The 25,562-nt window shown below is 45.0% G+C and overlaps 1 protein-coding gene across 11 annotated transcripts in view; it reads right to left on the bottom strand.

Moving 5' to 3' along the window:
* Window positions 1-206: 206 nt before the first annotated feature.
* LOC115163287 (neurobeachin) overlaps window positions 207-25,562 on the bottom strand; it is a 284,645-nt gene continuing 259,289 nt past the window's right edge. For 7 of the 11 annotated variants that reach the window (XM_029715045.1, XM_029715035.1, XM_029715039.1 and 4 more), the window contains 10 exons: window positions 21,106-21,273; window positions 15,668-15,757; window positions 14,529-14,721; window positions 11,021-11,092; window positions 10,317-10,472; window positions 9,911-10,081; window positions 4,479-4,580; window positions 3,211-3,407; window positions 1,848-1,999; window positions 207-1,292 (listed from right to left, as the gene is read on the bottom strand). In XM_029715045.1, the coding sequence (XP_029570905.1) occupies window positions 1,202-1,292; window positions 1,848-1,999; window positions 3,211-3,407; window positions 4,479-4,580; window positions 9,911-10,081; window positions 10,317-10,472; window positions 11,021-11,092; window positions 14,529-14,721; window positions 15,668-15,757; window positions 21,106-21,273 (1,392 nt within the window). In that variant the 3' untranslated portion in view covers window positions 207-1,201. The remainder of the gene's footprint in view (window positions 1,293-1,847; window positions 2,000-3,210; window positions 3,408-4,478; window positions 4,581-9,910; window positions 10,082-10,316; window positions 10,473-11,020; window positions 11,093-14,528; window positions 14,722-15,667; window positions 15,758-21,105; window positions 21,274-25,562) is intronic. The other 4 variants (XM_029715046.1, XM_029715044.1, XM_029715041.1 and 1 more) reach the window with 1 other exon arrangement.

Genomic DNA, 25,562 nt, shown 5'->3' on the forward strand with positions numbered 1-25,562 from the left:
TTTTCTCCACGTCTTATAACCTATATTTTACCTGTCTGTCTCTAGACCTTAGTATATACAGTGGGGTCAGAAATGATTGACACCCTTGATAAATATGAGCAAAAATAACTGTATAAAATAAATACTTCAAATACTGAGCTATATTGTATAATAAAAATATATATATTATTTTATAATAATTCAATTGCTCAGAGAAAGGGATTTTGTTTAACAAGTAATATATATATATATATATATAATAAATGTAGGTTGCAAAGGGAGGGTATTACTGGAAATGTTTGAAGTTTACCAATAAACTACCAGCATTTTGGTATCTTTTAAGGATTTTATGTAATCTATCACACAACATCTAGTGGCCCTTTTGGGTACTTCAGATTATCACAGGTCAAAGATCATACCCCAAGACATTCTAACCTCCCATGTTATTGGTAATGGTGCGAGGTTAGCATGTCTTGGGGATGATCTTTGACCCTCTGTAACTTTCCCACTCATCATTATTCACTCAAGATTATCTGGAATCATGGTAGCATGCACATTAATTACGAAGTGTTTAGAAACTTATCATATTCTTATTTACAATAAAAGTGACTCCAAAATGACAGAATACATTATTTACCATTCATTTCTACCATTCTATATCTATCAGAAACACAACCTAAACAAACTGCAAATGCATCCAACAAGTTTGTAGAATCCTAAGCTTGATGTAATCAATGCATGCTATGAATATGGTACCAAATACTACAACGTTATTTATAAGAATCTTTAGGGATCTTTCATTTTCACTCCTACCAGTTTTGAGAATAGTTTTTTACTTGTTAAACAAAATCTCTTTCTCTAAGCAATTGTATTAACATAAAATAATTCTCACATTTTTGGGAGCATATAATATAGCTCAGTTTTTGTATTATTTATTCTATACAGTCATTATTGTTCATCTTCATCAAGGGTGTCAATAATTGCAGACCCCACTGTATTCCTACACTGTATTACTAATCTGGTAAACAGTTTATGGTTAGTTAGTTAACCTGTAGTTAACTTGTAGTTGACCTGTAAGGTTAGTTAACATTAGTTAACTCTTATACCGTAGTTAGCTAACTTGTATAGGTAGTTAACAGCAGCTAACCTGTATAGTTGGTTAACAGTAGTGTCCAGGTGTCCTCCAAACCAGCAGCCATGTTGTACTGCCTCTCTGTAACCCTCAGTATCTGTTCTGGTGCTCGTAGTGCCACCGGTTGAAGTCGATGTTGAACGCCACAATGCTACCGGATGCCATGCCAGTGATGAGAGTCCTGGGGGAGGGGACACACACACAATACAGTATGCTCATCAACACAATGTACCTCTATATGACCCATTACTTTACTAACATGAACACAATAGGTGTGTGTGTGTATGTGTGTGAGTGAGTGAGTGTGTGTGTGGTGTGTGTCTGGTGTGTGCATGTATGTATGTGTGTGTGAGGAAAGTGATGCTTGTGTATTGCTCCAAGGCAAGTGTGCTTTCAGAACCGTTCACTGCAATTTTGTTGTCTCTATGGCAACCGGTTCTATTTAAAGAAAACAAAGCTCACTGAACTGCGAACGTTCCGTTTCCCCAAATGTACCCTGACAAGCATGAAACACACAGGCCCTTTCAGTGTTACAGCCTACATACCGCTCTACCACCACGCACGCACGCGCACACACGCACACACGCACACACGCACACACACACACACACACACACACACACACACACACACACACACACACACACACACACACACACACACACACACACACAAACACACAAGCCATTGATCCTGTTGTAGAGGCAACCTGACTAGGTGGACTAACAGGACTAACCTCTGGTCGTGAGAGAGGTCCATGGCGCGGACACCAGCATCACAGCCTGGGTAGATGTAGAGTTGTTTGAAGTCACAGGCCTGCCACACCTCCACCACCCCGTTGTCTCCACCCGTCACCAGGTTCTGACCATCACTACTCAGCATAATGGCCTAGGGAGCACATCATAATAATTATATCATAATAAATCAAATAAATAACATAAAAATAAATAATAATAACGACATCATCTACCTCAAATCACAGCCTAGGCCCTATGTAGTAAACTACTTTAGATATTTAGACCCTCGGCCCTATGTAGTAAACTACTTTAGATATTTAGACCCTCGGCCCTATGTAGTAAACTACTTTAGATATTTAGACCCTCGGCCCTATGTAGTAAACTACTTTAGATATTTAGACCCTCGGCCCTATGTAGTAAACTACTTTAGATATTTAGACCCTAGGCCCTATGTAGTAAACTACTTTAGATATTTAGACCCTCGGCCCTATGTAGTAAACTACTTTAGATATTTAGACCCTCGGCCCTATGTAGTAAACTACTTTAGATATTTAGACCCTCGGCCCTATGTAGTAAACTACTTTAGATATTTAGACCCTAGGCCCTATGTAGTAAACTACTTTAGATATTTAGACCCTCGGCCCTATGTAGTAAACTACTTTAGATATTTAGACCCTCGGCCCTATGTAGTAAACTACTTTAGATATTTAGACCCTCGGCCCTATGTAGTAAACTACTTTAGATATTTAGACCCTAGTCCCTATGTAGTGCACTAAGTTTGAATACTGCTGTCCAGCAATGATTACAAACACAATTTACTGAGCTTGAACAATTTAAATATATATATATATATATATATATATATATATATATATATATATAATCATTTTGAATGAGATTCTACTGACTTTGTATATATGTATATATATATATAATCATTTTGAATGAGATTCTACTGACTTTGTATATAAATATATATATATATATATATATATATATATATATATATATATATATATATATATATTGCCCTATATGTTGTGCAAAGTCAGTAGAATCTCATTCAAAATGATTCACAGCTATAACGGCTGCCAAAGGTGCTTCCACCAAGGGGTGTGAAGACATATGCAATCAAGAATGCAATCAAGATATCTTAATTTAAATATATATATATATTATTCATTTGGAGAATGTTCTATAATTCTCTTTCACTTTGAAAATGTGGAGTAGGTTCTGTAGATCGGTGGAAACCCTCCCCAATTGAATCCCTTTTTTATATTTCATTTTAAGACAGTAAAATGTGAAGACTGTGCAAGGCGTGTATAGACTTTTACCAGGTACATATTGTGTCTGTGGTCGTACCCGTGTTGAGTCGTTGACCTGCATCTGAGCCAGTAGTTTCCCGTTGATGCTGAAGTTACAGAAGAGTCCTCTCTCATAGCAGATGATACAGTGGCCCTCGCTGGACACAGATATGAGGCGGGGACACAGGCAGTTATCTGGGCCCTCCAGGGCCCGCAACAGGTCCCCTGTTATAGTGTGGACCAGACATGGACCCTCTGGAGGGAGAGCAAGATAGAGTTACACACTAACATGAATGGACGCGTGCACACACACACTATTTCAAGAATGTTTCTCAACATTCCACTCCTGAGATACTCAACATTCCACTCCTAACTGAGATAACTCAACTATGTACTGTGGCATGTAACATTATAATCCTATCAGCCAACTCACATACACTATATAAACAAAAGTATGTGGACACACTTTCAAATTAGTGGATTGGGCTATTTCAGCTATTTCAGCCACACACGTTGAAAGGGACTGCCAAGTGCTGAAGCGTGTAACACGTTTCCACTGCTCCAGAGTCCAATGGCGGTGAGCTTCACACCACTCCAGCCGTCACTTGGCATTGCACATGGTGTTCTTAGGCTTGTATATGGCTGAAACCCATTTCATGAAGCTCCCGACAAAAGGTTATTGTGCTGACATTGTTTCCAGAGGCAGTTTGGAACTCAGCAGTGATTGTTGCAACCGAGGAGAGACAATTTTTACGCACTACACGCTTCAGCATTCGGCGGTCCCATTCTGTGAGCTTGTGTGGCCTACCACTTTGCAGAAGAGCCGTTGTTGCTCCTAGACGTTTCCACTTCACAATAACAGCACTTACAGTTGACCGGGGCGGCTCTAGCAGGGCAGAAATTTGACGAACTGACTTGTTGAAAAAGTGGCATCCTACAACTGTGCCGCGTTAAAAGTCCTTCAAGAATACCATTCTACTGCCAGTGTTTATCTATGGAGATTGCATGGCTGTGTGCCCGATTTTATACACCTGTCAGCAACGTGTGTGGCTGACATAGCCAAATCCACTAATCTGAAGGGATGTCCACATACTTTTTTTATATAGTGTATGTTTTTTTTAAATACTGTGACTTCAATTTTATAGTACTTCTTTCTATACTGCCTTGGGTGCGAGAAAAGTACTTTATAAACAAGATTAATCATTATTATTAGATGAAGGTGATTATGCTGTAGTGCACTACTTTGGAACAGAGCCATATGGGCCCTGGTCAAAAGAAGTGCACTACACAGGAAATAGAGTGCCATTTGGGACTGTCTCTGCTGACCTTTGGCTCCACTGATGACCAGTCCCAGCTCGGCACACACAGAGACACACACCACCTCATGGTCATGGCCGGTCAGCACAGCTCGCGGTGCCGGGTAGTCACCTGGAACACAACACAACAGTTGGGTTTTATTAAGAACAACATACCATGGCTTGGGATCGTTGAAACAGAGTGCACTTCACTGGGAGATGCACTTATTAGGAGCGACTGAGAAGAATGTAATGAACTAAGAACTGTCTGAAATAAGAGCATTCATCAGGACTCAAATGTGTTGTTATGTTGATAAATAACTGACCACAGACATTGTGAGTGACACTCACCCAGCTGCTGCCAGCGAGGTCCTGGTTAATTGTCATAAAAATGTTGTGACGGCAGATCATCCCCTTCCCCAACCACCCTCCCCTCACACTGTCCCATGATTGATGACGGCTGGGGGAGAGGCTAGTGAAGGGAGGTCCTGGACACCTGGAGTCTCTCCCCTTCTCGTCCCTCTCTCCTCTCCTCCCTTCTACTCCCTTCCACCCCTCTCTCCTCTCACCCCTCTTTCTTCTCCCCTCTCCTCCCTTTCACCCCTCTCTCTTCTCCAGTCCCTTAGAGGGTAGGACCAGAGCAGACCTGTCAGTCCCAGGACAGCGTGAGACCTCCAGAGAGACCACGGACTCATTCAGCTCACCTGCCCTACAAAAGATTCAGTCATCCTACACTGAGCCCCCCCCATCTAGCCAACAACCTCCCCACCCTGTCTCACATTGCAGTGGTATGGGCCGAGCTCAGCCTGAGAGGCAGGCGGGGGATTGAGCTGTAAGTTATTTTTATTTTCCTATATCAAGAATGCGTACATTTCTCACTAAATTCTGAGCAATGGATAAATGGTAGCCTAATATTTTTGTTGTGTAGCGGGAATAAAAGGAAACACAGTCTACATGAGATCTCCTTACCAATGGCAAATGCATCTGTTTCATCATTAGGCATATGTTTCAATGTTTTTATTAGCCTACCATTATTATCATTCCTGTGTATCAAACGCCTCCATTTTCCTTGCTTGCAATACAGTTGATCAACCACTAGACGTGGTGAATACTCATGATCTGAGATTTGCATGGAGATAAGCAAAGTTTCCCATCAAGTTCAACATTGATAAATGTTGATAAAACACCTTTGTGGGAGAACTGGCGCTGGCCAGGTTTAGCCTGTTCTGTGCGCTGACTGGGCATGGACCTTGATAAACGAGGCCTGAGGTGTTAAGGACACATGCAGGCTGATGTACATTAGAGGGCACTGTTCTCTTCCTGCCAACAGTTACAACATCTTCAACTCTGTCAAATATGAATCATATAATACTCTCCTACCTAGATTGCTGTGAACTGAAGTCTGACAAAAAGTATTATTGTTCATCTTAAAATTGTATCATAAATTATGATTAACTGCTTTATTAATAATACAACTAAATAGCTCATATGCAGTACCAGTCAAAGGTTTGGACACGCATACTCGTTCAAGGTTTTTTTTTTTTTTTTTACTATTTTCTACATTGTAGAATAATAGTGAAGACATTAAAACTATGAAATAACACATACGGAATCATGTAGTAACCAAATCAAAATATATTTTTACTTCAAAGTAGCCACCCTTTGCCTTGATGACAGCTTTGCACACTCTTGGCATTCTCAGAACCAGCTTCATGAGGTAGTCACCTGGAATGCATTTCACTTAAACAGGTGTGCCTTGTTAAAAGTTCATTTGTGGAATTTCTTTCCTTCTTAATGCGTTTGAGCCAATCACTTGTGTTGTAACAAGGTACGGGTGGTATACAGAAGAGAGCCCTATTTGGTAAAAGACCAAGTCCATATTATGGCATGAACAGCTCAAATAAGCAAAGAGAAACGACAGTCCATCATTACTTTAAGACATGAAGGTCAGACAAAATTTCAAGAACTTTGAACGTTTCTTCAAGTGCAGTCGCAAAAACCATCAAGCGTTATGATGAAACTGGCTCTCATGAGGACCGCCACAGGAAAGGAAGACACAGAGTTAACTCTGCTGCAGCAGAGGATAAGTTCATTAGAGTTACCAGCCTCAGAAATTGCAGCCCAAATAAATGCTTCACAGAGTTCAAGTAACAGACACATCTCAGCATCAACTGTTCAGAGGAGACTGCGTGAGTCAGGCCTTCATGGTCGAATTGCTGCAAAGAAACCACTACTAAAGGACACCAATAAGAAGAAGAGACTGGTGGAAATCTGTCTTTTGGTGTGATGAGTCCAAATTGGAGATTTTTGGTTCCAACCGCTGTGTCTTTGTGAGATGCAGAATAGGTGAACGGATGATCTCCGCATGTGTAGTTCCCGCCATGAAGCATGGAGGTGAAGGTGAGATGGTGCTTTGCTGGTGACACTGTCAGTGATTTATTTAGAATTCAAGGCACACTTAACCAGCATGGCTACAACAGCATTCTGCACTGATACGCCATCCCATCTGGTTTGCGCTTAGTGGGACAATCATTTATTTTTCAACAGGACAATGACCCAAAACACACCTCCAGGATGTGTAAGGGTTATTTGACCAAGAAGGAGAGTGATGGAGTGCTGCATCAGATGACCTTGCCTCCACAATCACCTGACCTCAACCCAATTGAGATGGTTTGTGATGAGTTGGACAGCAGAGTGAAGGAAAAGCGGCCAACAAGTGCTCATTATATGTGGGAACTCCTTCAAGACTGTTGGAAAAGCATTCCAGGTGAAGCTGGTTGAGAGAATACCAAGAGTGTGCAAAGCTGTTATCAAGGCAAAGGGTGGCTACTTTGAAGAATCTAAAATCGAAAATATATTTTAACACTTTTTTGTTTACTACATGACTCCATATGTGTTATTTCATATTTTTGATGTCTACACTATTATTTTACAATTTAGAAAAAAGTTAAAATAAAGAAAAACCCTTGAATGAGTAGGTGTGTCTAAACTTTTGATGGGTACTGTAGGTAGCTACTGAAGACCACTATGTGTTTCATCTGTAGTGAAGAAAACTGATATCAAACATCCTGGTTTGATTGATATGGAATATGATTAGTTGAAGTTCTCTCCATAGAAGAAACCTTCCTTTGCTAGGGAAGGTGCACAGTACAGTAAGCCATGTGTGTGTGTGTGTGTGTGTGTGTGTGTGTGTGTGTGTGTGTGTGTGTGTGTGTGTGTGTGTGTGTGTGTGTGTGTGTGTACCATGGGAGTGTTTTCTCCTGCAGTATAGTGCTGCGGCACCCTCTATTAATTGGAACAAACCAAGCTGAAATTCTTAATTATCTTCAGTAAAGATAATGAGAAAAACACTCACCTCAACCACAGCCCCATGTGACACCAGTTCATGCACAGTACACACAAATACATTATATATATGAACACGCACACAAACACTCTTACACACACACACACACGCACGCGCACGCACACACGCACGCACGTGCACACACACGCACGCACGCGCACACACACACACGCACGCACACACATGCACGCACACACGCACACACACTGTTATTGTGTCTAAGTCAGACAAACGGTGAAGTGGTTGTTTTGAACACAGATAATTAGTGAGTATGAGGAACTAAGTGAGAAGAGCAGCATAAATCAAATCACACTCTGGAGCTGAATAGCAAGACATCTGGAGTATTTTACTGGAACACAGGTAACACACATATAGGTGCATATACAGTAGATGCTTCTTCCTGTCAGGGCCGGCGTTATGTGGGGGCCCTAGGGGGCCTGGCCCGCCCTTGCCCATCCAAATAAAATATTGAAATAATGATCATTTATTTCACTGAGATGCGCACCGACAGAAAGATGCATTAATCTCAGATAAAGCGTGCGAGTGAGCAAAACAGCACCCCTCTGTCTCTGTATGTGTAGACCATGTATCTAACGCTGTCTGGGCAAAGGGAGTATGGTATGTTATACTTTTTCTGGACATACAGCATCAGATACATGGGCTACACATTTCTGCAGCGAGGAATAAGCCCAATGCGTTTCTATGGGCACAATATGCAGACCTAAACTTGTTGAAAGGCATTATATACAGATCTCTGGTTTCAGCCACTTGAAAATTAGAAAGGAAAGTTGGCGGGTGCACAGTGCACTGTTCGGATGCTGGCTTTTCCTAAAGTAAATTGATGTTTTGCCAAAATTATATAATTACTCCTGTCTAAATAAAATCATTCAAAAGACTTTACCAGAGAGCTTGACTTAACCACAGAGGATCATTGGCTCCTTCTTTTTAAATAGCCTAAGCTTATTTGCGAAGCCAGAATTCGTGCAGCGTGCGTGGCTATAGGCCTAGGTGAACATTGAGTTGTGTCTGTGAGTGAATAGCATTTCAAATGTGTTTAGATAATGTGTCTTGAGTACAAGAAGAAGGGCCATGCACTAAACTCTACAGAATGTGCTCTGCTGTCTCTTGCCAAATCTTGCACATTCATTGTTTCATTGTGGGAATTGTTTGCCCTTTGATTGTTGATTTTTATCAATTCAACATTACATACACACTGTTCAAAAGTTTGGGGTCACTTAGAAATGTCCTTGTTTTTTAAAGAAAAGCCCATTTTTGTCCATTAAAATAACATCAAATGGATCAGAAATACAGTGTAGACATTGTTAGTGTTGTAAATGACTATTGCAGCTGGAAGCGGCCGATTTTTTACGTAATATCTACATACATGCGTACAAGAGGCCCATTATCAGCAACCATCACTCCTGTGTTCCAATGGCATGTTGTGTTAGCTAATCCAAGTTTATCATTTTAAAAGGCTAATTGAAAACCCTTTTGCAATTATGTCAGCACAGCTGAAAACTGTTTTCTGATTAAAGAAGCAATAAAACTGTCCTTCTTTAGACTAGACGAGCATCAGCATTTGTGGGTTCGATTACAGGCTCAAAATGGCCAGAAACAAATAACTTTTATCTGAAACTTGTCAGTCTATTCTTGTTCTGAGAAATGAAGGCTATTCCATGTGAGAAATTGACAAGAAACTGAAGATCTCGTACAACGCTGTGTACTACTCCCTTCACAGAATAGCGCAAACTGGCTCTAACCAGAATAGAAAGAGGAGTGGGAGGCCCCGGTGCACAACTGAGCAAGAGGACAAGTACATTAGAGCGTCTAGTTTGAGAAACAGATCCCTCACAAGTCCTCAACTGGCAGATTCATTAAATAGTACCTGCAAAACACCAGTCTCAACGTCAACAGTGAAGAGGCGACTCTGGGATGCTGGCCTTCCAGGCAGAGTTGCAAAGAAAAAGCCATATGTCAAGTAGTTGCCAGTAGGGCAACTACTGGCTTCAGCTCATGGACAGGACTGTTACACTGTGTGTGTGTCTCTGTGTGTGTTTGTGTATGTCTGTCTCTGTCTGTTTGTGTGTGTGTACATGTGAGTGTGTGTTCTGACTTACTGTTGTTGGGGTTGTCTCCTATGATGTGGTGTCGTCCACTCCAGTACCACAGTAGCAGAGTAGCGTCTCTGGACCCTGACACGATATAGCAGTCTCCCCCGATGTAGCTCTCTGACCTGGCTAGACACGTCACCACGTCCCAGTGTCCAAACACTATCTGGGTCAGCTTACCTGCAGGACAGAGAGAGCAATATAAAGTAATGTAGACATACAGTAGTAATAAGGTAGTAGTATTATACGGTCTGTACTATTATCTGGGTCAGCTTACCTGCACAGAGACAGTATTATGATTTAAACATTTGTGTCTAGGCCTACTGTGTGGAAGTAGTACAGTGTAATATAGTAGTAGTATAGTATTAGTATTGTGGTGGTACTATAGTAGCTAGTAGTACCATGGTAGTATTACCTGTCTCGGTAGAGTACACTCTGAAACTCTTGTCCCAGAAGCCACAGACCAGGATGTAGCGGTTGTCGGCGGTAACCACGAAGCAGAGTGTATTGATCTGGATGCTCTGATCCACCAGGTCTGTGATCTGACGCTTGTTACTCCCAGAGTTGTTGGCTACACCCAATCAGAGGGATAACTTAGTTAGTATTCAGTACAATGGTCTGGCCTGGCCTCAGGGTTACACTCACCAATCAGAGGGATAACTTAGTTAGTATTCAGTACAATGGTCTGGCCTGGCCTCAGGGTTACACTCACCAATCAGAGGGATAACTTAGTTAGTATTCAGTACAATGGTCTGGCCTGGCCTCAGGGTTACACTCACCAATCAGAGGGATAACTTAGTTAGTATTCAGTACAATGGTCTGGCCTGGCCTCAGGGTTACACTCACCAATCAGAGGGATAAATTAGTTAGTATTCAGTACAATGGTCTGGCCTGGCCTCAGGGTTACACTCACCAATCAGAGGGATAACTTAGTTAGTATTCAGTACAATGGTCTGGCCTGGCCTCAGGGTTACACTCACCAATCAGAGGGATAACTTAGTTAGTATTCAGTACAATGGTCTGGCCTGGCCTGGCCTCAGGGTTACACTCACCAATCAGAGGGATAACTTAGTTAGTATTCAGTACAATGGTCTGGCCTGGACTCAGGGTTACACTCACCAATCAGAGGGTCCATCTCTATGGGCAGGTGGTGGGCCTGTTCCAGGGAGTAACCTGGCGCTCCTCTCAAACCTGGAAACACTCACACATTTCACATGTATGTCACACAAGCAGGTATGCACACAAGTATGTATGGCCACACACACACACACACACACACACACACACACACACACACACACACACACACACACACACACACACACACACACACACACACACACACACACACACACACACACACACACACACACCCTGAGCACCTGCTCCATGGTCAGAGGTTGGTTCATGAAGGTTTCCATGAAGCTTATTGATTTCAGTTCCTGACTGTCAGGCTGAGTAGAGCTATGATCCCCTGGAGGGCAGAAACACAGCAGCATGCTGGGAATATGAAGCCCTTATTATTCTGCTCATTATTGTTGGAACCCAGAACCCTTTTCTTCTCTCCAACAGAAGAACATTGGAGTTGCAGCTGTGGTCCTTAACGACAGAATGTAAGGCTCCACTCTGGTCCTCAACTCTCTCTGTGTGTGTGTGTGTGTGTGTGTGTGTGTGTGTGTGTGTGTGTGTGTGTGTGTGTGTGTGTGTGTGTGTGTGTGTGTGTGCACGCTCCAGTGACAGATGTGGAAGTGTGAATAGAATCTGGTGCAGTTGCAGCCTAATTTCCCAGTAAGCTTTGCAGTGACCCTTGATCCTAAGGTGAGTTTGGTTCCTGAGAAGTGTGGGTGTGTGTGTTTGTGTGTGCGTATGTGTGTGTGTGTATGTGTGCGCCTGCGTGCATGCGTGCGTGAGTGTTTTTTTCTTTGGAGCGTTGGGGGGTAATGTTGTTCACACATGCCTGAGGACCAACATGTGGAAGCACTCAGTCGCTCTTTACCTGACCAAGGGGTGTAGCAGGATGGGTAGATATTGTCATGGCTTGACTTTAACATCAATCTGAATACTGTTATTTGTCTAATTACCTAAATATGTTTAATTGTTACCCTATTCAATTAATCGTGTAACAATGAACTCACTAGGATCTGGGGCACCACGAGAGTGGTTCTTTAAAGAGTTACCATCTCCCGAATTAAACTCTGAAGGTCTTTACCTGTCAAGTCTATAAACAGTCAATTTATTAACCATAACCTCGTATCATATCATCATTCTGAACAGTCGTAACCTCCTTGCATCTGCAAAAACCAGAGCCTTACTTATTCAGTACAACACAAGTTGGTTTAATTATTTATTTACTAGCTAATTAAATGGTAACACAGGATAAACATACCCACTTAATACGTTAAAAACAGGTCCCTAGCGGAACGACAACAACATGTCTGCTTGTTATAAAAGAGATGGAGGGGTGGGGGGCAAAGATGGACAGAGACACTTAACTTTGGTACATTTAGAAACTACTCTCACTTATAGTAATCATATACTTTGTACACGAACCACCACCCTCTTTGAGCAAGAAATCATGAATGTATTTACATGAAATGCAGGATCTCTCTCGGTGGACAGGGCCTTGGAAAGGGGGTTGGGCCTTTACGTGGCACGCTTGTAAGGCTCTGATTGTCCCAAAATGGTTCCAACAAGTCTTCTACTGTTGTTCTTCTCTGTAGTTGTCCAGTATCTGGTGACTTGTCCTGTAGTCCTGAACAGAACTACAATTGATTCTTCTTCCATTCACTCCTGAAGATGCTTCTTTGAAGATAGGCTAGCCAGCCAGGTCGATGTTTCCCAGTGGGGTGGTGAGAGTAACGTAATACGATGCTTTGAGCAAAGTAACGTTAGTAGAATGGTCCCACTTAAATTTGCTTTCGAAGATACTTTAATTAGGACAGCAAATCAGCCGTACCAGTGATTGTCCGAGAGGTGAGTTTATCGTCTCTACCTCGTGTTGAGATTCAAAGTTTAGACCACTTTAAATGTGCAGCTGCATCTCAACGTTTTTTCTGGTCTGACATGTTAATTCTTGACCCAGTTTGTTCGAAAGGATGGTTCCATCAGGCTGACACACTCTCTGACCTCACTCAGGGGCGTGACTTGTCACTGTGCAAAGTTTATGTAACACAATGATCTCTTATGGCTCCTAAAATGGTTTGTCCAGACCCAGGCTGCTACAGACGCAGGCTGTTACAGACCCAGGCTGCTACAGACCCAGGCTGCTACAGACCCAGGCTGCTACAGACCCAGGCTGCTACAGACGCAGGCTGCTACAGACCCAGGCTGCTACAGACCCAGGCTGTTACATACCCAGGCTGCTACAGACCCAGGCTGCTACAGACCCAGGCTGCTACAGACCCAGGCTGCTACAGACCCAGGCTGCTACAGACCCAGGCTGTTACAGACCCAGGCTGCTACAGACCCAGGCTGTTACAGACCCAAGCTGTTACAGACCCAGGCTGCTACAGACTCAGGCTGCTACAGACCCAGGCTGTTACAGACCCAGGCTGCTACAGACCCAGGCTGCTACAGACCCAGGCTGCTACAGACCCAGGCTGCTACAGACGCAGGCTGTTACAGACCCAGGCTGTTACAGACGCAGGCTGTTACAGACCCAGGCTGTTACAGACCCAGGCTGTTACAGACACAGGCTGCTACAGACCCAGGCTGCTACAGACCCAGGCTGCTACAGACCCAGGCTGCTACAGACCCAGGCTGTTACAGACCCAGGCTGTTACAGACGCAGGCTGTTACAGACCCAGGCTATTACAGACCCAGGCTGTTACAGACCCAGGCTGTGTAGGTTAGCCTTGGTTGGTAAGGAGGGGTTTTACAGGGCCACTGCTGTGGTAGGTAGCACATGTGGTAGAACACGCAATTAGTTTTACAAGAGCATGTGTGTTCTGGCCTATGAGTGTGTATTGTGTGTGTGTGTGTGTGTGTGTGTGTGTGTGTGTGTGTGTGTGTGTGTGTGTGTGTGTGTGCGCACGTACACTACCATTCATAGTTGTGGGTCACTTAGAAATGTCCTTGTTTTTGAAAGAAAAGCACATTTTTGTCCATTAAAATAACATCAAATGGATCAGAAATACAGTGTAGACATTGTTAGTGTTGTAAATGACTATTGTAGCTGGAAACGGCTGATTTTTTATGGAATATCTACATAGGCGTACAAGAGGCCCATTATCAGCAACCATCACTCCTGTGTTCCAATGGCACATTGTGTTAGCTAATCCAAGTTTATCATTTTAAAAGGCTAATTGATCATTAGAAAACCCTTTTGCAATTATGTTAGCACAGCTGAAAACTGTTGTTCTGATTAAAGAAGCAATAAAACTGGCCTTCTTTAGACTAGTTCAGTATCTGGGTCATCAGCACTTGTGGGTTCGATTACATGTCATTTACAACATTAACAATTTCTACACTGTATTTCTGATCAATTTGATGTTATTTTAATGGACAAAAAATGTGCTTCTCTTTCAAAAACAAGGACATTTCTAAGTGACCCCCAAACTTTTGAACGGTAGGGTATATGTGTTCTGGTCTGTGCTTTCTGGCCTCTGTGTGTGTGTAGTACCCTCACCGACAGTGTTGTGCCAGCGGTTGACAGCGAACAGTCTGCTGCAGGTGACGGTGACAGCGGCAGGGACAGAGAGGTGTGGCAGGGTGTTGGCTGCTACGTGTGTCACCGGGGAGTTGGAGGGGAACTTCAACACCATGATCACATCCTGCTGCATCTGGTCCTTGAACATCAGAGGGCTCTGGGGAAGGAAACACTATTGAGTAGAAGAGAGAAGAAGAGAGGGAGTGTGAAGGATGGAGGATGGAGGGATGGAGGAGGATGAGGAGAGAGAAGGGGACAGAATGGAGAGAGTAAATTAGTGTGGAGGTAAAACAGGTTTCAGACACAGAAGAGCTGCATGTACATGGTGGAGGAGGAGGAGGAGGAGGAGAGGAGGGGGGAGGAAGAAGAGGAAGAGGAGGGGAGAGGGTAAGGAGGAGGAGGACAGGAGGGAGGAGGAAGGGGGGGGAGGGGGAAGAGGACCCCCCCCCCCCCGAGAGTCTGATGGTCAGTCAGACAGACAGACATACATACAGACATATAGGCAGACACACCTACACAAATACAGACAGACAGACAGGGGTTAGAAACATGAGATGGAATTGTTGTTTATAGTACATGAAACATCAGGGACAAGGGTTGTCCATCCATATATCTTCACTTGCAAGCAAAGTCAGGGCAACATTTTCCTAATGCTAAATAATGTAGGTAATCTTTGTACTTTGCAAAAAGGACTAAACCAACAACGCGTCAGACACGTCAGATGGCTGTGGTAGAACTGGGTCAGTAGGGGGCACTCTTCCCTCTGCTCTACACAATAGACACATCAACTCCTCATTCAATGGAGCCATTTGAAATATGTTGGAAGCAATGGGGACTGGGGAGTTGAAATGGGGAGTGGGTACAAGGAGTGGAGGACATGGTAGAGAAAAGAGCATAGAGAAACCTATTGGCAAAATATTCTCTGTCCCACCATGGAGAGATGGGACTGATACACACACCACAAAGACAACATACAAACACATACACACACACACACACACACACGAAAGCAAAAACACGCACACACACATGCACAGACACACTTGCATGGATACACACACACACAGATAGACAGAGACGCAGTGGAGAGAATTTTTCCAGCATGCCGTGTGTCTCACCAGGTGCATGGCCGAGCTGCGAGGAGGATGTGGCTCGATGAGCAACTGAGACGGAGTCTGTCCAACAATCAGAATCTGTTTCTCCATCGCCTGAGGAGAGAGGAGAGACGGAAGGGGAGGGAGATAGGGAGAGGAGAGGAGAGGAGAGGGAGGATAGAGAGAGCAAGGGGGAGAGAGAGAGAAAGAGAGAGAGAGAGAGAGGGGGGGGAGAGCGAGCGAGCAGGAAGGCGGGGGAGAGAGAGGGGGAGCGAGAGAGGGAGAGCGAACAGGAAGGCGGGGGAGAGAGAGAAGGAGAGAGAGGGAGAGACAGCAGGAAGGCGGGGAAGAGAGAGCGGGAGATTGAGGGAGGGAGAGCGAGAGAGGGAGGATAGAGAGAGCAAGGGGGAGAAAAAGAGAGAGAGAGAGAGAGTAGGAAAGCGAGCGAGCAGGAAGGCGGGGGAGAGAGAGGGGGAGAGAGGGAGAAACAGCGATAGAGAGGAAGAGAGAGGGGGAGAGCAGGGGAGAGGGAGAGGGTAGAGAGAGAGAGAGACAGAGAAAGGGGGAGGAGAGGGGGAGGAAATAAATAATAGAGAGAGGGGGAGACAGAGAGAGAAGAAAGATGAGAGAGAAAGGAAGAGGAGAGAAAGAGAGAGAGACCTGCTGTCACTATCAATATTCATCAAAGTGATGGGTCAATGCGTTACTTGACAGTGCAAGCAAATCCCAACTCAGCCGTGCCTCCGAGAAGGGTGGTCGTAGAGGGAGGAGAGGGGTGCACTCCCAATCCGCCTGGGTGCTCCCCCTCCCCCTTCCTCCCCCTTTCCTCCCCCCTCAGCCTGCAGAGTCATCCAAGTGTTAGTATGGAAGAGACAACCCTTTCCCTATTAACATGCTTCAGTTAACCATTCCCATCCCCATCCTGGGACCCTCCACACTAACGCTAACCTGGATTGACATGATGCTAGGACTGCAGCAGGTCCCACATCCATGTTATTGTGCCTGGAACAAAGGCAGAGAGCAAACACACACACATGCAGGCACACATAAATCACACACAGTACTAGACAGTACACACCACTCAGTATCTACAGCTTCCATTGGCAACCACATGCCACAGTGGAAGCAGTGTGTTCTGGGTAGAAGGTGATTCTTAGCCAGGACCATCTACCCATAATCCCCGGGTCACTTCCCATCATGTATAGCACCAGATAGGTGAGGATCCCTGGGCTGTTGAACATAGTGGAACGCCAGTGGATGTTCCCGTGAGTCGTTGGGCGGCGAACACATTTGGCAACCATTATCAGTCAGTGGCTCTTTACTATGCAGTCAGTCAAGTAATAACCTAGTCCCATTATAGCTATTTTAGGTGAGGGCTGGGGTGAGGGTCACCAGTCTGTTCACATAATGAAATCTGAGCCAGAGATCTGAAAGAACCAGAGGGCCATGTGGAAAACATCAGCCTTTCTTCTGACCATTCATTCTATTCCAGAAAAACGGACGGAAGAATTCCTTCTTTTGGTTCTCCCAGAGAACCTTGGCTGTGTACAAGGTGCTCTATTTCTACAGGCAAAGGAAGAATGCAGTGCAGAGAGGAAGGGAGAGAGCAGGGAGAGAGAGAGTGAGAGAGAGAGAGAGAGAGAGAGAGAGAGAGAGAGAGAGAGAGAGAGAGAGAGAGAGCAGAGTGATTGAAGGTTATCTGAAGCGCATGTTTTCTCCCGACCATCACAACAACATGCTAATAGCTCTAATACTCTCTGCGGTCAGTGTGTCAGAAAGTCACCTGTATCTCAAACAGCCATCCTGAAGACTAAACAGGCAGTTCATTAATTTACGTCCCGCCTGCTTTAAGGCCCTGCCTGTCTTTTGGCTGATAAGTGGCACGTATTGTGTAACTATCTGCTGATGTAGCTCCCAGCAACAACCAACCTGCCTGGATGAACACACAGGTATATCAGCAGCTATCACCTGGCCTGGGGGGCAGGCAGATGGACGGACGGGTGGGCAGAGGGATGGACGACAGACAGACAGACAGACAGACAGACAGACAGACAGACAGACAGACAGACAGACAGACAGACAGACAGACAGACAGACAGACAGACAGACAGACAGACAGACAGACAGACAGACAGACAGACAGACAGACAGACAGACAGACAGACAGACAGACAGACAGGTATAGTACATGGTATAGTACATGGTATAGTACTGACTCATCGTACCTGGGAAGTGGGAACTAACTAACACCTGTTCATCAACACCTTAACACCCACATAGAATGAATGCTCCACACACCAAATCAACACGGTTGGGTCATACTAATAGATTGTGTTTTTCTGTGTAGTTGAGATCAGACTTTTCCTCTGGAAGTGTGATGACTGTACGTAGTTCTTAATTATCACATAATTAAATTCTAAAGGATCTATAAGAAACATTTAAGAACAAATATTAACCAAGGCACTACACGCACCCACACAAAGCCAAAATATATTATTTTGAATTCCATCCTTTCATACACTATTAAAACCTTGTTGTGAGGTTGAAGTTAACACGTTATGAAGTTAACATTTCCCATTGTCATTGGAACAATGTTAGTGACTTTGAGATGAGCCAGTGTGGATTGGCTGTAGGTAATCCTTTCACAACAGACAGAAGTTAGCCTGAAGGGTCTCTGTGAATGACCGTCTCTGAGTTAACATGTGAACTACTGTATGTAGAAGTACACCGGCTTGTCTCTAACAATGTTGTCACAACCACAGCTACCATCACCAGTAATCTGTGTCTTTTAAGTTATGTATAGCTTATCAAGGGATCTTCTTATAGCTGAGGTCAACTATTTAAACACTAGCATGCCAGAGCTGCTACTATGGCAAGGTGACTACAGTAAGCATTAACGAAAGCAGCATCAAAGCTTCTGTCATTAGGAGAACACCTTCATTGGGCTAGCACACATCCCACATGTTGTTTGTCCCTTCAATAGGCAGTAATGGGCCTTCTAACTGGAGGCTGTGTGACTGGCTGTCTGCAGGAGAACAGCCTCACTGATGAATAATTTGTCTGTTTGTGTCTGAGTGACACAGCAGGGTCTGTATCAGGGGGCTGCTGTCATGTTTTCCATATGAGAAGGCTGTCAGGATCGACATCAAGGCTGCAGTAGGACTCCTGTTCCAGCAGCGCGCCCAGTAGACCTGTCACTGTGCCCTCAGCCAACCACGGCCCGGACACCTGTCTTAGCCAACCACGTCCCGGGCGACCCGGACAGCCCGAACGCATGTAACAGCAGCAGCCATCAGCTAGTCTAATCTGACACCTAGTCAGATGAATGATTATCTTTCAATCTGACTTTCTAATTCCTTGACATTTTAATGCCATCATTTCAGCGGTTAATGTCCGTGCTGCGGTTGCACCTGTCAGACAGATATGAACCAGAACCTGCCTGAAGCCAATCAACACATCCTAAAATGTTCTGGAGCCAATCAACACATACCAGAATGTTTTGGAGCCAATCAGCACATCCCAGAATGTTATGGAGCCAATCACCACATCTCAGAATGTTATGGAGCCAATCAGCACATCCACTCAGAATGGCTTACTGACTGGCTTGCTGACTGGCTGGCTGACTAACAGACAGGCTGGCTGGGTCAGATAAAATAAAACCATGTTGGGATCCTTTGACTGGGAGCAGCTCCACACATGGCTGCCACTTTATTTCCACCAATACACAGGATCCCACTACTTTCACCATTATCAGGCGAATCGATACTTGTTGTGCGTGCCAAAAAGCAGCCTTTTCCCATAGGGTTCTGGTCAAAAGTGCTGCACTGTGTAGGGAATAGAGTGCCATTTGGGATGCAGATTTGATGTTTATCTCTAATTGTAGTGCTTGAGAAAGAAGGTCTGTTATCTGAAGCATTGAACTCTTTCATCCTTCCGCTACATATCATCTCTCACAGACTCACTTGTTATTTTGCAGACTTGACCTTAGGTTCCTGTCTCTGAGTAAATGACAGGCAGTAATGAATTCACCTGCTATGGAGTAAGAATAAGAGGATCTGAATTAGGCATCAAGGTATTCAGGCGTACCTTCATTAGTACTTATCATATCTGTTGCATTTAGCTGAGCTAAGTCCTCCCTCCAACACACACAGACACACAGACCCATGTTAGAAAGGACACAGCATCAACTGGCCACCGCCATTAGGCAGTATGAAGCCTCACAGTCAGCTTCCATCCCAACACTATCGCCTCGCAGGGTGGCAGACAGACAGCTTCCAAAACCTCACAGCCGGATGACTCCAATAATTGCCATTGTCTGAAAAAGCCTGAGAGGAAATAATGAAAACCAAAGCCGTTGTCCATATTGTTTGGTAATTAGGCAGCTGAGTGATTTGCATAGTGGTCACTTGATAGATAAAGGCGGCCCGGGAAGTGACGGGATATAAATGAGTTGTTTTGCAGACGGCAGATGGTGGATATCACAGGGAGAGGAGATCACACTGGAAACACCACACTGCTGCTGCTGCCAGCTGCTACTGCTGTACTGTAGTCTCAGCTCCCCTCCTCCTCCTCCCTCTCTCTCTACCTCAACCTCTCCTTCTCTCTGTCTATCTTCTTCTCTCCCTTCCTCTCCCACCCTCTCTCTAAATCCCTCACTCTCTACCTCCTCTCTCTCTCCCTCTCTCTCTAAATCCCTCACTCTACCTCCCTCTCTCTCCACCTCCCTCTCGCTCTGCTTCTCTCTCTCTCTACCTCCACCTCTCTCTACCTCCACCTCTCTCTACCTCTCTCCATTTCTCTCTTCCTCACCCTCTCCCTCTACCTCCTCCCCTCTCTCTCTCTGCAATTAAGCTATTCACAGCTTCTTCCTGCTCAGAGAACAGCTCAGATCTAGTCAATTAATTAAATGTAAATGAGAGGATTCACTCCCATGTCTATTCACTCGATGACCCCTTGATAATTTATATCAAACAACACTTCAGACTAACATTCATTGACCTGGGTGTGAATGTGAGTGAGTGAGTGAGTGAGTGAGTGAGTGAGTGAGTGAGTGAGTGAGTGAGTTGGTCTGCAGTAGTATAGGGGCAATACAGAATAATGTCAAAAGTAAATGGAGTGAATGAGAGATTGTAAATAAAAATCCCCTTGACTTTGTACTTTATTGATCATGTATTTGCAACAACTATACTGTAAACCCATATCTGTGTGTACTCTGTATGTGTTTTATGCAGTTGTTGTCATCTATATCATGTTGTCTGTAAATGTTTATGGTTTAATATCTTTAATGCGAGACAAATTACAGTGAAATACCAAATAAATGAACTGAACTGAACCTGGATAGACAGAAGCTGCAGTATCTGTCTATCCTGGAGCTGGGTAGATGGGATGGTTGGGGTGAGGGGGTGTTTGGTGTCCATGGTGACAGTGACGTGCGTATCGTAGCATGTCGTGTCATGGCGTACCTCTCTGAGGGCGGGGTCAGTGATGCTGTCCAGGCTGACGGAACCCTCGTAGGTCAGGTGGTGAAAGACATTGAGGGCGCGCACCGCCTCGGGCCCGCGCTGCTTGTAGCCGAAAATAAGGTCAACCCACTGATGCAGCTGACACGACACAAACTCACTTTCCAGGGCCTGTCAGAACACACAGACACAGGCAGCGGGGTTAGAGGGGAAAGGCACCCGGCAGCATGAAGACACACACAGTAAACACACAATACACATAACACACACAACACAACATGTGCAGGGTGAGTAGAGGACAAAGGCAGCCAGCAGCATAAAAACACACACAGTAAACACACAACAATACACACATCGGAAACAATAACACACACCACACAACCCAACACTAGTTACACTACACACGCAGTCAATGTTACTGTACATACAACTGACAACATCACTGCACTGCTCAAAACATAAACCCCACTGCACTAGTTGTTGTAAAACAGGAGGAAAACTACTATTGAACCTAAAGCATTCAGTGATAATATGGAATCCTGAGTTTTGATAGCAGCTATTCTCTCTCCAGCCAGACTGTGATAAAAACTCCATCCCAAATGGCACCCTATTCCCTATATAGTGCACTACTTCTGACCACGGCTCTTAGCAAAAGTAGTGCACTAGCTAGATAGGGAATAGGGTGCTATTTGGGACTAAGCCTAATAAACAGGATGAGCTTCAGGGAGCCTGTTTAATGTCTCCAGTCTGATATCAGCCAGGTATCATGTTTCTTCTCTGTCTATTAAAAATAATGACTAGCTATCTTTCTCATGGAGCTGTTCAATACTAATGGAGATCCACTTTACTGTAAGCCCTGTGTGTGTGTGTGTGTGTGTGTGTGTGTGTGTGTGTGTGTGTGTGTGTGTGTGTGTGTGTGTGTGTGTGTGTGTGTGTGTGTGTGTGTGTGTGTGTGTGTGTGTACGGAGAGGAACATGGATTTCTGATGGGAGTCTTAAGGGTGTTTTAGATAAGATATCAAAGAGTATCTAACTAGATCACTACAGTATTCCTGTAATCTTACACTGGCCCCTATGGCAGACAAAGTGACTGTTGTGTTATATCACTATGGTAGAGAGTGTTACATCACTATGGTAGACAGTGTTACTGTTGTGTTATATCACTATGGCAGACAGTGTTACCGTTGTGTTACATCACTATGGTAGACAGTGTTACTGTTGTGTTACATCACTATGGTAGAGAGTGTTACTGTTGTGTTACATCACTATGGTAGACAGTGTTACTGTTGTGTTACATCACTATGGTAGACAGTGTTACTGTTGTGTTACATCACTATGGTAGACAGTGTTACTGTTGTGTTACATCACTATGGTAGACAGTGTTACTGTTGTGTTACATCACTATGGTAGAGAGTGTTACTGTTGTGTTACATCACTATGGTAGACAGTGTTACTGTTGTGTTACAGCACTATGGTAGACAGTGTTACTGTTGTGTTACATCACTATGGTAGAGAGTGTTACTGTTGTGTTACATCACTATGGTAGACAGTGTTACTGTTGTGTTACATCACTATGGTAGACAGTGTTACTGTTGTGTTACATCACTATGGTAGACAGTGTTACTGTTGTGTTACATCACTATGGTAGAGAGTGTTACATCACTATGGCAGACAAAGTTACTGTTGTGTTTTATCACTATGGTAGACAGTGTTACTGTTGTGTTACAGCACTATGGTAGAGAGTGTTACTGTTGTGTTACATCACTATGGTAGACAGTGTTACTGTTGTGTTACAGCACTATGGTAGACAGTGTTACTGTTGTGTTACAGCACTATGGTAGACAGTGTTACTGTTGTGTTACATCACTATGGTAGACAGTGTTACTGTTGTGTTACAGCACTATGGTAGACAGTGTTACTGTTGTGTTACATCACTATGGTAGAGAGTGTTACTGTTGTGTTACATCACTATGGTAGACAGTGTTACTGTTGTGTTACAGCACTATGGTAGACAGTGTTACTGTTGTGTTACATCACTATGGTAGAGAGTGTTACTGTTGTGTTACATCACTATGGTAGACAGTGTTACTGTTGTGTTACATCACTATGGTAGACAGTGTTACTGTTGTGTTACATCACTATGGTAGACAGTGTTACTGTTGTGTTACATCACTATGGTAGAGAGTGTTACATCACTATGGCAGACAAAGTTACTGTTGTGTTATATCACTATGGTAGACAGTGTTACTGTTGTGTTACAGCACTATGGTAGAGAGTGTTACTGTTGTGTTACATCACTATGGTAGACAGTGTTACTGTTGTGTTACAGCACTATGGTAGAGAGTGTTACTGTTGTGTTACAGCACTATGGTAGAGAGTGTTACATCACTATGGTAGACAGTGTTACTGTTGCATTACATCCCTATGGTAGACAGTGTTACTGTTGTGTTACATCACTATGGTAGACAGTGTTACTGTTGTGTTATATTACTATGGTAGACTTATAGTGCTTATGTTATTATTGTTGTTATTGTTGACCCAGTGGTCGCACACTACAACTCTAGCAGCAGATATGCATAAAGACATGCTGCAGGACTTTACATTCTCCCTCCCACAGGACAATAACAGCCTCTACCAACAGAGTGGAGCTAGCTAGAGCGCACAGACAGAGCTGAACACAGAGGGAGCTGAACTAGCCATGGGGCATGTCACCACGATTGAATCTGGCACATGCAAAGATGGGAAATGGAAGGAGGAGGGGTGGAGGGAGGGTGGGTGGGAGAGGGAAGGAGAGAGAGAGGGAGAGAGAGAAAGAGAGAGAGAGAAAGAGAGAGAATAAAAGGTAAAGTAAGAGGGAAGCAGAAAATGAAGAACGCTATAATAAGATCTGAGAGCAGGATGAGTGAGGACAGTGACGGAGAGTGAAGATGATGATTCTCTAGGTATCCATCCATGGATTCCGCATGTATGCTAATATCTATATTACAAGATAAGAGGATAAGAACACTGTGCAACAACCCCCCCCCCCCACCCCACTGCCGAGGCCTGGCCCTCCACCTCCCTCCTCTCTGTGCCACCCCTCCCCCTCCCTCCTCCTCTCTGTGCCACCCCTCCACCTCCCTCCTCTCTGTGCCACACCTCCACCTCCCTCCTCTCTGTGCCACCCCTCCCCCTCCCTCCTCTCTATGCCACACCTCCACCTCCCTCCTCTCTGTGCCACCCCTCCCCCTCCCTCCTCCTCTCTGTGCCACCCCTCCCCCTCCCTCCTCCTCTCTGTGCCACCCCTCCACCTCCCTCCTCTCTGTGCCACACCTCCACCTCCCTCCTCTCTGTGCCACCCCTCCACCTCCCTCCTCCTCTCTGTGCCACCCCTCCACCTCCCTCCTCTCTGTGCCACCCCTCCACCTCCCTCCTCTCTGTGCCACACCTCCACCTCCCTCCTCTCTGTGCCACCCCTCCCCCTCCCTCCTCCTCTCTGTGCCACCCCTCCACCTCCCTCCTCTCTGTGCCACACCTCCACCTCCCTCCTCTCTGTGCCACCCCTCCACCTCCCTCCTCCTCTCTGTGCCACCCCTCCACCTCCCTCCTCTCTGCACCACACCTCCACCTCCCTCCTCTCTGTGCCACCCCTCCACCTCCCTCCTCCTCTCTGTGCCACCCCTCCACCTCCCTCCTCCTCTCTGTGCCACCCCGCCACCTCTCTCCTCCTCCCTGTGTGCTAGGTTGATGTAGATGTAGCTGACCAGGCAGTAGTGGAGGAGAGCAGAGGGAGAGAGCAGAGGAGTAGAAGAGAGCTGAGCTTACTGAAAGGTCACCTCTGCTCGCCGCTAACCCCCACCCCAGCCCCTTCCCATCACCACCCCTACCTCCCTCCCCCCAGCTCTGTCACTCCTGCTGAAAAGGTAAAGTGTGTTCATACCCCATACCCCCCATCTAGAGCTCACGTTCTGTCTCTGTGTGTGTGTGTGTGTGTGTGTGTGTGTGTGTGTGTGTGTGTGTGTGTGTGTGTGTGTGTGTGTGTGTGTATGTGTGTGTGTGTGTGTGTGTGTGTGTGTTGCTCAAAAGGGGCCTGCAGGGAGAACAGGGTTGTCCTGGGCTGACACACACACACACAGCACACAGCCACACACACACACACACACATGCAGTTAAATGATGATTGATGAGTCCAGCATTAGGTAACATTATAGGGGACACTTACGGCCCCGTCCTTTAGTGACATCACCGGGGTCAGCTGCAGATTGTGTTAGTATCGAGCAGTGCACACAGACACACAGAGTGAGGGGGAGGAGAGGGGGAGAGGGAAGAGGGAGGAGGAGAGGGGAGAGGTGGGGGGTAGGAAAGAAGAGGGGATGATAGAGGAGGAAAGGAGAGGGTGGTACAAAATGAGAGAACGGAGGAGAAGACAAGGGTGTCAAAACCAGGAGAGGAGAGGAGGGGAGAGGGTGGGAGGAGCGTGTT

This window comes from Salmo trutta, chromosome 26 (assembly GCF_901001165.1).
Source record: "Salmo trutta chromosome 26, fSalTru1.1, whole genome shotgun sequence".
In the NCBI taxonomy this organism is placed as follows: domain Eukaryota; kingdom Metazoa; phylum Chordata; class Actinopteri; order Salmoniformes; family Salmonidae; genus Salmo; species Salmo trutta.